We start from the raw sequence: 11,722 nt of genomic DNA on the forward strand, positions 1-11,722 counted from the left end.
GGGGGCTCACACGTGTTTCCGGTGATAGTGCATGATCTTGCTCTCCAGACTGTCCTGGTTGGGCAAGTACTTGTGGGTCTCCAGGTGCTGCTGGTCCGCCTCCTCGTGGAAATCGCCCAGCTCCGCTGCAGCCAGAGATGGAGAGTGCTGGTTAGGGCCGTGGCTCGGCGGAGGGGGCTGCCATCCATGCCTGGCCGCTAAATGACAGGGCCCCTTTTGCCTTGCGCGAGCAGTCACTGCAGAGGCGTAGCCCCGCAGGTGTCCGGTACCTGGGTGCCTCGAGCTCAGTGTCCCTCACGGCCGGCGCAGCGGAGCAGCTTACCCCAGCGCACGGCTGTACAGTTGCTCCACTTCTGCCACCTCCACTACCGAGTAATTTGGGGCAAATGTGCCATGTGTCCCCTGTCACCTGGTTTGGACACTAATAGGGTGGAGTGGGCGAAGGCACCTAGAGCAATAGGTCTCAGTACGACCACCCCCCCGGCCACCCCCCACCTTTGGCTCTCCAGGAAGCTCCTGGACACGGCTCCAGTCTTTCAGCCGAACCCACAGTTGGGGCAGGGGTGCCACCCCGCACTGCCCGCTGGCGCGTGGCCCGAGCTGGCCGTGCTTACACTGCAGAAGGTGCGACACCAGCAAGGCCACGCTGTTCTCGCTGCAGGGGAGCCGCCCCACGGCCAGGTCCTTCTTGAGCTGGAGGGTGAACAGGTATCTGGAAGGCGGGAGAGCGTGGTTTCCTGAGCCCACGATTCAGCTGGCTCCTAGCCCCCGTCTGCTCAGGCAGAAAACCCCGATGCCCAGGCTGCTGGCATGCCTCGAAGCAAGGGCTGGAGGGGACGGGACACAGGCAGCAGGGGCTAAGGGCCCTGCCAGGGGGTTGTTCAGCGTGGCCACAGTCCGCCCTGAGGCTGGCTACACTGGTGCCAACCCCGTGAGGCCGTGGGCAGGGTCGGGGCTGTGTTTGGATGACCGTGGCATGCAAGGATTGCCATGGTGCTGTGCAAGGAGCCCGGCTATAGGGGTGGTCGGTGTAGGGGGCATGGGGCAGATCCCACCTGCCTCCTCGTCCCTGCTGGGAGCAAAACCGGAGCTAACAGCCTTGCTCGGGAGATGCCACGAAGTGGAAGCCACTGCAGTGGTGCAAGGGCATTTGTGGAGCCCTTTGTGCCTGGCATCGCCACCTGGGATGCTACCCCAATCCTGCCACGGGGGCTCAGGGCAGCCCCACGTAGCAGGTTAGAGACAGCTCCAAGAGTGGGAGAAAAGCCGTCGGTGGAGCCAACGTCCTGCCTGTTTGTCCCTTGACGGTAGGTCCCTGCATGCCTCCCATCCGGCTGATCGTGCCGGTGGTCTCAGGCAGAAACGGGACACCCCACTCCCAGGATGGCAGAGAAAGCACATCCCTTGGGTGTTTCATCAGCCAAAAAGGTAACAGCAAGGTCAGAGTGTCCCTCTGTAGGCTTCAGAGTCAACACAGCTCTGGGATCAAAAGAGCACAGCTCAAGCCTCTCAGGGCTTTGGGTTCAGATTGTCTGCAGCCGCCAGGCTGAAAACAGCTTGGGTTTTACCCCAGACTTGTGTTTGTGAGTTTGTGATGCAAGGGCCACACACGTCATCGTTTTCTAACGGCACACGACATGCGCTGAAGGGGAACAGTGCAGCCAATACAATTCGGCTCTGGATGTGCACCGGCTTCTAGCAAACTAAAGCCAATGGACTGGGCAGAGCATTGGTTTGTTGCTTTATAAAGCAATAGCAAGACAATTTTGCAAAGCCCAAAGCTGTGCTCCTGGTAGGAGAGGGTGGCGGGGGTGGGTGGGGGCGTGTCTTTTTAGGCTGAAAACATTGCATTATTTCCTCTAACAAAGCATGCATGCACCAGCTGCTTGCAGCCTATAAAGACTGGAAGCTATGTAAAAAAAAAACCCCAGTGACCGGGAACAGGACTGTACCTTGTCAGCTCTTCTCGCAGGTGTCCGGGGTCCACTGGGAAAAATTTCACCATAAATTTGAAAAGAATCTCCTTAGGATCTTAAAACACAACATCCTCATAAGTTTGCTTTCCAGCGCCTGGGGAGCACATTCACACATCTCTGCACACGCGCCGCAAGCCCGGGGAGCCAGCACGCGTGTCCTGACCGAGCCAGGGCCGGTGGGCCGGTGCCCGTGGGCCAGCCGCCGTGTTCGCCAGGCCAGTGCCCCGAATGAAGCTTGGCTGGACTGGAGCTCAGTGCTCAGCACCGGGCTGGCCAACGTTCACGGGGTTTTAAAGGGAACGACAGGACGAAGCGAGACACCCAAGCCTAGCTTGGCTCTCGCCCCTGAGACACTTACTTTTCACTTGCTTCGTTATGGGTTTGAGCAGCTCCAACCACACCTGCAACGACAGCGAGGGAGAAAGGGGTGAACACAAGTCACCGAGCAGCAGATGCTGGCAGCACGGCTCTCCATTTTCCCTATCATCATTGGGGTGGCCTGCTCCCGGGCAGCCTGCAGCTGGGGTGCGGAGCTAGGGATGGGGACATCTGGGCTGTATTCTTGCCTCTGCCTCCTTCACCCGCTGTCTGTGAACTTCGGAGCAGTGACTGTCTCGCTGGAGGGGTCGGGGATTAGCACGGGCTGCTGCCCTTATTCCATTAAGCCAAGCCCGTAGCAAAGGTCGCCTGACATTTTCCATGCTAAGCCCCTGTTTTTGGGTGCATATCACTTGGCTAAACTCGAACCACTTCAGACTCTGGGAAGGGACCGGAGCAGCATGGGTGACTTTGTCCATAAAGGGAGCAGCTGTGTGCATCTGGACCAAGGGGCAGAGTAACAGTCCCAGCGGTATCGGTAACTCCAGCACTCCCAAACCTGGGAGCACTTGATCCCTTTCCTGAATGCAATATTAAGAATGAGATGGTTAACCTTGACGTTGCTGAGGGGGATGTTTCGGTCGTTGGGTTTTTGCTTTAATCAAAGCACATCACTCACATTATTCCCAGCCTGGCCTTGAAACTCCAGTCCGAAGTACTCCTTCTCGGCGAGGTTGAGGTGGCCACAACTCAGGTTGAACAAGCCTTTTCCACAAGACTTTTGCTAACGAACAAAAAAAAAGAAAGAGGGTGAGCAGCAGCGAGTCAGGCCATGACAGTCTCCGGAGAGAAATACGGAGGGGCGATGAAGAAAACCCGCTGCGACGTGTGGGCTCCCGGTACCTGCATGGGACAGTGCCCCGCGAGCTTCGGTGCCGCACAAAGGATTTGTAGGAAAATTCAACACACGGCTTTAATTTTGGTGAAAACAAATGAAACAACTGCGTTCCCGGGCTATGGCTGGGTGCGCCTTCGGCGCGTGGCCGTCCCTGCACCTTGTCCCGGGCAGGTTGTGTGGAAGGGGCTCTGCTGAGACCCCCCAGCCACAGCCAGCCTCTTACTAACCTGCCTCGAGGAGACACACCTGGTGCCCAAGTCGGATCTTGCTTGTGCCAGCGAGACCCAACAATAACTCTGGTAGAGCCAGGAGAATTGTACCAATGATGCAAAACTAGCTCTTGCGCGAGCATTTGCATGCACAGCACACACTGACTAACACAGGCACGGTTTCATCCGTCTGGTTTTGCACACTTCAGCTGTGACGTGGCGGTGGGAGCCCCTGTTTTGGGTGTCCTTCTGGAGACACCTTGGAGAGGCCTGTTTCTCTGGGGCGCTGCGAGTATCTATCACTGTGCGTGTGGCCAGGCACCAGGTCCCTGGGCGACAGCTCAAAGTCAGTTCTTAATAAGTGGATGCTCTACATATCCAGTTTTGTCACCTCCTACCACACAAAGCATGGGACAGCTTATCTACCAAGGCATCCCAACGGTGCCCCCCTCCACCTTCGCTCCAGTGCAGCTCGTCCTGTGTCCGGTACCTGCCTTGTGGGGCCCAGACGAATCCTCCCCAAAGCATTTCCGAGTTTCTGACAAATGCCCAAGCAACTACTTTTGGAGCAAAGACAAATGTCCCCTTTTGCACCAAAACTGGGCACCAGTTTGAGGGCAAAGCCTTATTTTAACTACCACAAGTTATTTAGTTAAAATAACTACCTTATTTTAACTAAATACTTTGCCTCAGCCTTGCACACAGAGGCAAAGTATTGCACACAGCATTGCTGCCTCCGCCTTGCACGCAGAGGCAAGCAAGAAACGCGGCGTGCCATCGGATCAGCTCTTGGGATGACGAGCTCCCGAGCAAAGAGTCAACTAGCTATTTTTGCTCCACAGCTCCCAGAAATTTGGTATGTTAACCCCCCCCCAACAAAACAAACCAAACCAACAGGAAAGCTTTGTTTCAGTGCCTCTTTAAAAAAAAAAAAAAGAAGAAAGTAGCTGTTTTCGGAGACAGATTTGTTCAGACAATGCCGTGATGTTTCCTGAAGACAATTGCTCCGCGCGCAGCATTAGCATATGGAAATATCATGTGAGCTGGGGGTTGCCATGGCAAAAGCATTTAATTAAACAGCAGGCTGGAAACGAACTGCCAACCTGCACAACTTGCTGTTGGCGGGCGCAGGGCTGAGCACGGGGGGCCGGCTAGGAAAGGGCCCGACGGGCTGGGAGTCTGGCGCCGTTCCCTTACGGCGAGGGTCGCGGGCGCGAGGAGAGCAACGAGGCGCTGGCTGCGACAGGAGGAAGCTTCCTGCTTTCCAGCTAGCGTGGCACAAAAAACCTGAGAGCTGGAGGCTTCCTAAGGGGTTTGGGCACTGAATTCCTGTCCCTCATATGTCCAAGTGAGACTGTTACCTGGTACCAGGGCTCTGCTCCAGATAGCAAGGAGCCAGGCTGAGTCCTGGGGGGTGCGTCAGCGTGGTGCTCCCTGCTCCCATGGGCTAGACACAGGGCACCCATTTCAGACACCTGCAAGGTGGGACTAGAAGAGCCCTGAGCTGCTTGGGACAATGCAGCTACGTGCCCCAGGGCTCTGACCCACCCGGGCCCTGGCTGGAAGCTGAGACAGGAGCATCCGAGCTCTTCCCACCAGCAGCGACAGGGCTGGGCAGCTCTGTGCCTGCTGCCCCCGACCGCCGGGCACTTTGGAAGTGGTGATTAAACCCGTGCACTTGTGGGGTAACCTGGACCAGGCCGAGGATTCAGGGCAGAGGTGGGAGCACAACCCGGGAGTCCTGCCTCTACTGAGGAGAGGCCGAGGGGACTGGGCTGATTGAGTCTGCAGAAGAGAAGACCGAGGGGGATTGAAGAGCAGCCTTCACCTCCCTGCCGGGGGCTGCAAAGAGGACAGAGCTGGGCTGGTCTCAGTGGGGGCAGACGGCAGGACAAGGAGCAATGGGCTCGGGCTGCAGCAAGGGCAGCTGAGGTTGGATAGTAGGAAGAATTTTCTCCCTGGGAGGGTGGCAAAGTGGAGCAGGTTACCCGGAGAGGTGGTGCCGTCTCCATCCTTGGAGGTGTTGAAGACCTGGGTAGACAAAGCCTTGGCTGGGATGATGTAGTCGGGGCTGGTCCTGCTTGAAGCAGGGGCTGGACTAGATCTGAGCTCCCTTTGAACCCTCATTTTCTATCATTTGATGATGCCCAGCCCCTGCTACCAAGCAACATCTCCCCTTTTCTTTTTAGCACAGCTTCAAGCTCTCCCTTGTACTGAATAAGAGCGCAGACCCATGGAGGTCTCTTCTGACCCTACTTCTCGCCAACATCTATGAAAAGGGGCCGCAATACAAGCCGCCCTATTGGGCTTTAGGCCTGCTATATTAACTTACCCCATACAAACCAGCTAGAAGGGGACCACAGTGGGTGTTAAAGCAAAAGCAGAAGCAACCCCCCCCAGGAAAGCGGCTGGCTGCCTTCTGCATGCTGCTCATCCATCGACATGCTGGCAGCTTCCCCTGCCCCCCCATGGAGGGATGTGGGGCGGCTGTGGCACCGCAACTGCTCATTTTAACTCGCACGCACATGCCTGACGCACGCAGCCAGCCCGGGCCGCCCCTCGCGCGGCTGAAATTGCTAGCCAGGTGACAGCCTAATAACAGCGTTATTGCATAAGGAATGCAAGCTCACGGGGGGAAGTAACGCTATCGCAATGGTGCTTTCCATGCTGAAATGCTCCAGCGTTCAAGCCCTCCGCGCCGGAGCTGTAGCCTCCACCTGGGGCGCGCTGCGGGGCTCCGCGGCACCCCTGAACACCTGCGCGCCACGCGGCACAGGACGGACGTCCATGGCCTATCGAGGGCTGTCGCTAAACATGCCCAGAGACGTGGTGTCTTGCTGCTGCCGGCTGGCAAGGGCAGACCTGACCTCCTCCTCCTCCTCGTCGAGGGCACAGGAGCTGCGAGGGGCACCTGGAGAGGGGGCCAGACTGACTCAGGCCCCCCAGGAGAGGAGCACTGCACCGCACCGTGGCTGGCGGCACAGTCCAAGCAACCCCGTGCACCCATCAATGCCTTGCAGCGGTCAGGGTCCAGGTCTCCCCACCACAGAGGACTCAGCAGCTGGTTTAAAAGCTAAACCACATTTCCTCCTGCAGACTCCTCTTCCTGACTGCATCAGCAATGATGGTGGTGAATAGCTCTGATTGCAATGACAGGCAGCCTGGGAGCGGGCAGCGGGGGCTAGAAGACCCCTTGCCCCAACGGGGCGCCGGGGGCCGTGCACTCGTGTTGGCCCCAGCCGAGTCCATCAGGGCTCTCAGCCTCCGTCCGGCGAGCAGCGCCGCGGATCCAGAGCTCTGCCCCACCAAGCCCTGCAATGGGAAGGAAGTGGGTTAGTGGGGCTGTGCGTGACCCTCCTACTGCTTGAGGAAACGTGGGAGCGCTGCAAACCTCTTGCCTCATCTTTATCTGGACGGCGGGAGCAGCAGGGATGCTCCGGTCACCCACAGCAGACCCCTCTGCCCTGCTGGTGCCACAGCCTCTTTGCTCATCCATGCCGGGGGCACCGTCACAGCCCTCGTTTGCTGGGTGTGCAAGGCCTGACTCCCTGAACTCACACTGGGGAGAGTGGCGGTGCAGAGCCCCAGGACTGGGACCAGGCCAGGAGCGTCGGGGTAGGGGATTTTGGGGCCCCGCCAGCAGCTCTGCAAGCGGGTCTCCATGCCCCGTCCCTTGGGCACTGACCCCAGACATCGCCCTGGCTCCAGCACTGCCCGACTCCAGGGGAGACCCACCTGGGGTCAAAACCCGGAGCCCGGGCAGGAAGGGGGCAGATACCGCCTGTCCCGAGGAAGCTAGGCGGCATGGAGCAGGATGAGGCTTGGCCACCAGTACGAAGGAACTGGGGACAGATGAAGCAGAAGCCCTGCAGTCACCGCAGGGAGCATGCAGGGAAGGGGCTGGATGGAGACGCGTGGCAGGGCCTGGGGTGAAAGCAGCTAGCCCGACCGCTATCCCACACAAGCCCATCCATCTAAGAGCAGAGGGGCAAGACCCTGTAGCCGGGACCCTCCCCGCAGAAGCACTGGCACAGCTCAGTGAGGATGCAAAACAGCCTCAGGCTGGGTGGAAATGCTCCAGTGCTTGGGTTTGGGCACCTCGACGAGGCGGGATAAGGCAAGAAGCAGCAGCCTGACCCCCTCCTGCCTCTGCAGCTGGGAGGGGAAACGAGGCAGCCGTCACGCTGCACACGCGGGGGCTGTTCCCATCACGTGCGTGCTCCTGCTAGAGCCCTGCAAGGACGGGGTGACACGCGGGTGGGCACGTCCAGCCCCACGACCTGCCCGGACTCCGGCAGGGTCTGCCAAGAGTCGGGACTTTTGCTTCAGCATTTTAAGGCCTGATTTCTTTCCAGAGGGAAGACCTGATCAGGGTGGGGGGCAGGCGCGACGACCCCAGACCGCTCTGCGTGGCCCCCCCGGTGTCCAGGCCCCCGTGAGCCAGGTGTCAATGCTTAGACAAGGCACGGGCCCATGGGGAGCCAGGCCCCTTCTCTTTGGCCTCCTTTCCATTTCATCCTCCCATTATATTCAAGTACTGCGCATTCAAAAGAGCTTTCCAGAGTCAGCCAGGGTCTGGGAAGAGTCGCGTCCGAGTTGCTTGAAAGATGCGTCCAAAACTTCGCCTAAAGCCATCTTTTTGTTACTCGCTAATTCCCCCGCTCATTCATCGTAGCCAAACAGCCGCAAATGCATCGAATGCCTGAAAGGGGTTTCCAATACCGCTCCACGGAGGAAAGAAAAGGAAATGGCTAGTAGTGGCTTTAATGGAAGCTATTTGCTGAAATAACATGTTGTGCGAAGCTATAGTCCTGGTAATGTCCTGTGCGTGTAGGAACAGGGAGAGGGAGGAAAAGTGCAGCAGCACTGGATCTGCAGCAGCCGAGGAGCTGCCCCTCGCCACATCCATCGGCTAACGATGCACGCCAGCATTTGGTAAAAGCACTGCATTTGCAAGTTCAAGTATTCATTGAACATGTGGAAGCAAATAAAAATCTCGTCATGCTGTTTCAAAGGACAGCATCCCATTGCAATCATTGCTTATTCCAAACCTGCAACTGCAGAGACGCAACTGGAGAACCGAGGCACAGCACAGGATCTCTGTTATAGCAGGGGAAGAAAATAGACCCTAGGAAACGCAGCACAACTCAAATAAAATAACTTCACCTACAATCACAAGCACACAGTTGCTGGCTAGAGGTAAGAGGAGACCAAAATAGATCTAGGTTAGCCGTATCTGAATGCATCTTTACTGTGCAAATCTGCAGAAGAGTCTCAACTACACTTTTAAAAAGGGATGTCTCTGAAACACATCCAGTCATACCACATCACATTTAGCTGCCTTGCCAAGCTGTCATGATGTAGACTTCAGGGTTTTCAGGCTAATATATTCAAGGATAATATTCGTTATCTGTGACTAGTTAAATAACTGCATGCTTTTGGGAAGCGTCATCCTGAAAAGCAGCATCCTTTTTTTGCTGTTTTCTGGAGAATGGGAATCTCGCTGGAAAACAGTTTGTTTTTCTCAGCTGGGGAACACACAAATGCAGATGTTTGCCACCCTGGGTAGTTTGGCTGCCTGTCCAGGTTTTTATTCTGGACTCAGGCATTTCTCCCTCGTGAAAGCTTATGTCGGCCGACAGAAAAATGAATATCTGCCCCCCCACGCTGGTCAAAAACCCAACTACGCCGCAGCTGCTTCACACAGGTGACGCTGGAGGAGCAAAGCCTTCTGCTAAAGCATGCAAGACTAAGGACCCGGGATGGCTTGGGTGCATCACCCCCGACCCCGGGAGGACAGCGCGCGGCCAGTTTGTTTCAGCACAGACGGAAACCAGAAGCTATCGCAGCACGCCTGAAGCTTACACAACCCCGGAGAACAGCAACGACTTCGTTAATTAGCATCAAACAATAACAACGTGATCGCCACTTACATCGACTACAAAGATCTTCTGGGAGTCGTCCAAAAACTGGACTTTGAGATGCAGCATCCTTGAGTGCGCGGCTGAGCTTGCAGCAAGCGCGAGAGGCGTCGTAATGTGAGCGGGGAGGGAGCCCCGACTCTTCTTTCACACATAATTTCACTCTCAGTTGGATGGAGAAGGCTGCAGTCACAGCAGCACGGATGCAGACTTCTCCTCGGAGGCAAGTCCGGAGGCAGGGGAACCCGGTGCTAGGAAGAAGCGCAGGCAAAAGGCAACCGGTCCTTGCAAGCACCTGCTTGGGAAGGTGTGGAGCCTTCTCCCCCCGGGGCAATTGCTACGGACCACGCGACGGGCCGGGGGCAACGCAGCTATGTGGGAATGGAGGTGATGTAGCAGAAAAGCAGAGTTTTTCCATCTAATCTGAACGGCAGGTGGCAAAGCCCGGAGAAGAGCCGTCCTGTCCACGTCCGGGGCACGACCAGATCTCTTGGAGCGTGTTGCGTGTTGCTCTCTTCAGCCTCTACAGACAAAACTCTCTTCTGAGCAGGTGCGTGGCCCAGTTGGGAGCCCCGCACACCGAAATGGCCCAAGCATGGGTGCGCCGTGCCCAGCCCACCATTCGAACCCCGGGCACCGGACGACCCGCAGCAAAGGTGATGGGTTGCAGCGCTTCAAGGCACTTTGGCTCCAGTTTTTGGACTGGGAAGGCCTCATGCCCTCAACAGACTCGTCTTCTCCCTGAATCCCTAGAGTAATAATTTTGCACTGCCCCCGTGCCTCTCGGGAATTGAGCGGCATCCCGTTTAAACAACTAGTCTCCACATTGCCGTGCACACACGGGCTGGGCAATGGGGGTAGGGGATCATCCAGGCAGGGGCAAGCCTGAACCCCCAGGAAGGAGGGTGGGAAGTGTACCGGGATGGGAGCCAGGAGATCTCTACCTGCCACACGGTCTTGCTGAAGTCACCCCTCTCCCCCCTGTGCCTCAGTTTCCTGGCCCAGCTCTCATCCGCCTGGCCCATTTGCCCTACAAGCTCTTTGGGCAGGGGCTGCTTCTCACCACGTTTGTGCAGACACACAGCCCAGCGAGAAGATGCAGCCAAGGGCCAAGACCAGCATCCTCCTCCCATCGCCCCCGCGGTTTGCTCATCAGCTCCTACCCCTTGCTCGTTAGTCCAGACGGCGCCCTCTTGTTCTTTCCACCCTGGTGTTAACCGGCTGAAGGCAACTCGGTCTGGTTTGTCTCCAACTTTGGTTACAAACACCCAGCGGCATCACTGCATCAGAGAGGGACCCCCAGGAACCATGGGGGTAGCTGGATGAATGCTACCACTCGACTGTATTTGCACCGACTAGCACAAATTTCATTAGCTCCCCCCCTCCGCTACCTCAGCCCTGCCCCTACACCCCCCGGGGGCAACTCTGCTCCTGCGCCCTGGGTGCTGCTTCCAGGGCGAGGCAGGGTCAGCGCCGTGCTGGAGCCCAAGACCCTGTCCCCAGACCTCTCAGACCGCCCAATATTTGGCTCCATCCTGCCGCCTTCCCCCCCGGGCCCGTGGCCCTCAGGCTGGCCTGCTTTCTGGGTTGGGAAAACAGCCCCAAACCTCACCCCGTGGCGAGCAGCCGCTGCAAATGGATCAGTGCCACGCGGCGGACGAGGGACACCAGCCTGCAAAGCCTCGGCGTGAGGGTGCGTGGCTGGGGGTCGGGCAAAGAGAGGAGCATCCTTGCGCATCACCACGCTGGCTGCTGCCCGCACGGACCGCTTGCTCCATGGTCGTTGCCTTTTGCAGGCTTCTGCGCTGCATTTTGGGGTCACCTCCAACTCCCTAGAGTCCTTTTAGACCCCCCTCCTAAGCAGGAGGACTCCATCATCTCCGGCTGCAGCCAACGTGTTTGAGAGCACGCCCGAAGGCCAAGGCGGGGTGAGAGGCACCGGCGGCGAAGCTGTAGCTAGCAGCTGGTTTGGGTGCGCCCAACGTCCCCTCCGCCTGGACAGGCTCCATGGCTGTGACTCACAGGCTGCCTGGACGTGAGTCAACGCCGCACGGCTGTGTGAGAAAGGGAAGCGTCACCCTGGGGTGTGTGAACAGGCGTGCCGAAGGTAAGACGAGGGGGGTAATTACGCCACTCTGCTCGCCACGGAGGAGGCCCCAGCTGCAGCGTGCTGCTTATTTTTTGGCACCGTGTCACGGAGAACCGGGCTTGAACAAAAGAGCTGGAGAGACGCAGAGGAGAGAGACGAGACCGGGAAGAGGTTGAGGAAAGCAGGGCCTAGGAGGAGCTGAAAAAAATGGGTTTGTTCAATGCAGGGAAGACAGCACGGAGGGGGAAGAGGGCGACAGTTTTCTAGCACCTAAAGGGTTGCTGCAAACTGCTTTGGCCCGTAACCCCGGA

General features: G+C 57.6%; 1 protein-coding gene across 1 annotated transcript in view; it reads right to left on the reverse strand.

Annotated features, from left to right (window-relative positions):
* FRMD7 (FERM domain containing 7) overlaps positions 1-9,861 on the reverse strand; it is a 17,653-nt gene extending 7,792 nt beyond the window's left edge. The window contains exons 1-6 of the mRNA XM_019521288.1: positions 9,335-9,861; positions 2,974-3,078; positions 2,335-2,377; positions 1,953-2,031; positions 615-712; positions 11-125 (exon numbers count right to left, since the gene is read on the reverse strand). Of these exons, the coding sequence (XP_019376833.1) occupies positions 11-125; positions 615-712; positions 1,953-2,031; positions 2,335-2,377; positions 2,974-3,078; positions 9,335-9,391 (497 nt within the window). The 5' untranslated portion in view covers positions 9,392-9,861. The remainder of the gene's footprint in view (positions 1-10; positions 126-614; positions 713-1,952; positions 2,032-2,334; positions 2,378-2,973; positions 3,079-9,334) is intronic.
* Positions 9,862-11,722: the final 1,861 nt, after the last annotated feature.

This window comes from Gavialis gangeticus, unplaced genomic scaffold, assembly GCF_001723915.1.
Source record: "Gavialis gangeticus isolate Ggan-Ray unplaced genomic scaffold, GavGan_comp1, whole genome shotgun sequence".
NCBI classification, from domain to species: Eukaryota; Metazoa; Chordata; order Crocodylia; family Gavialidae; genus Gavialis; species Gavialis gangeticus.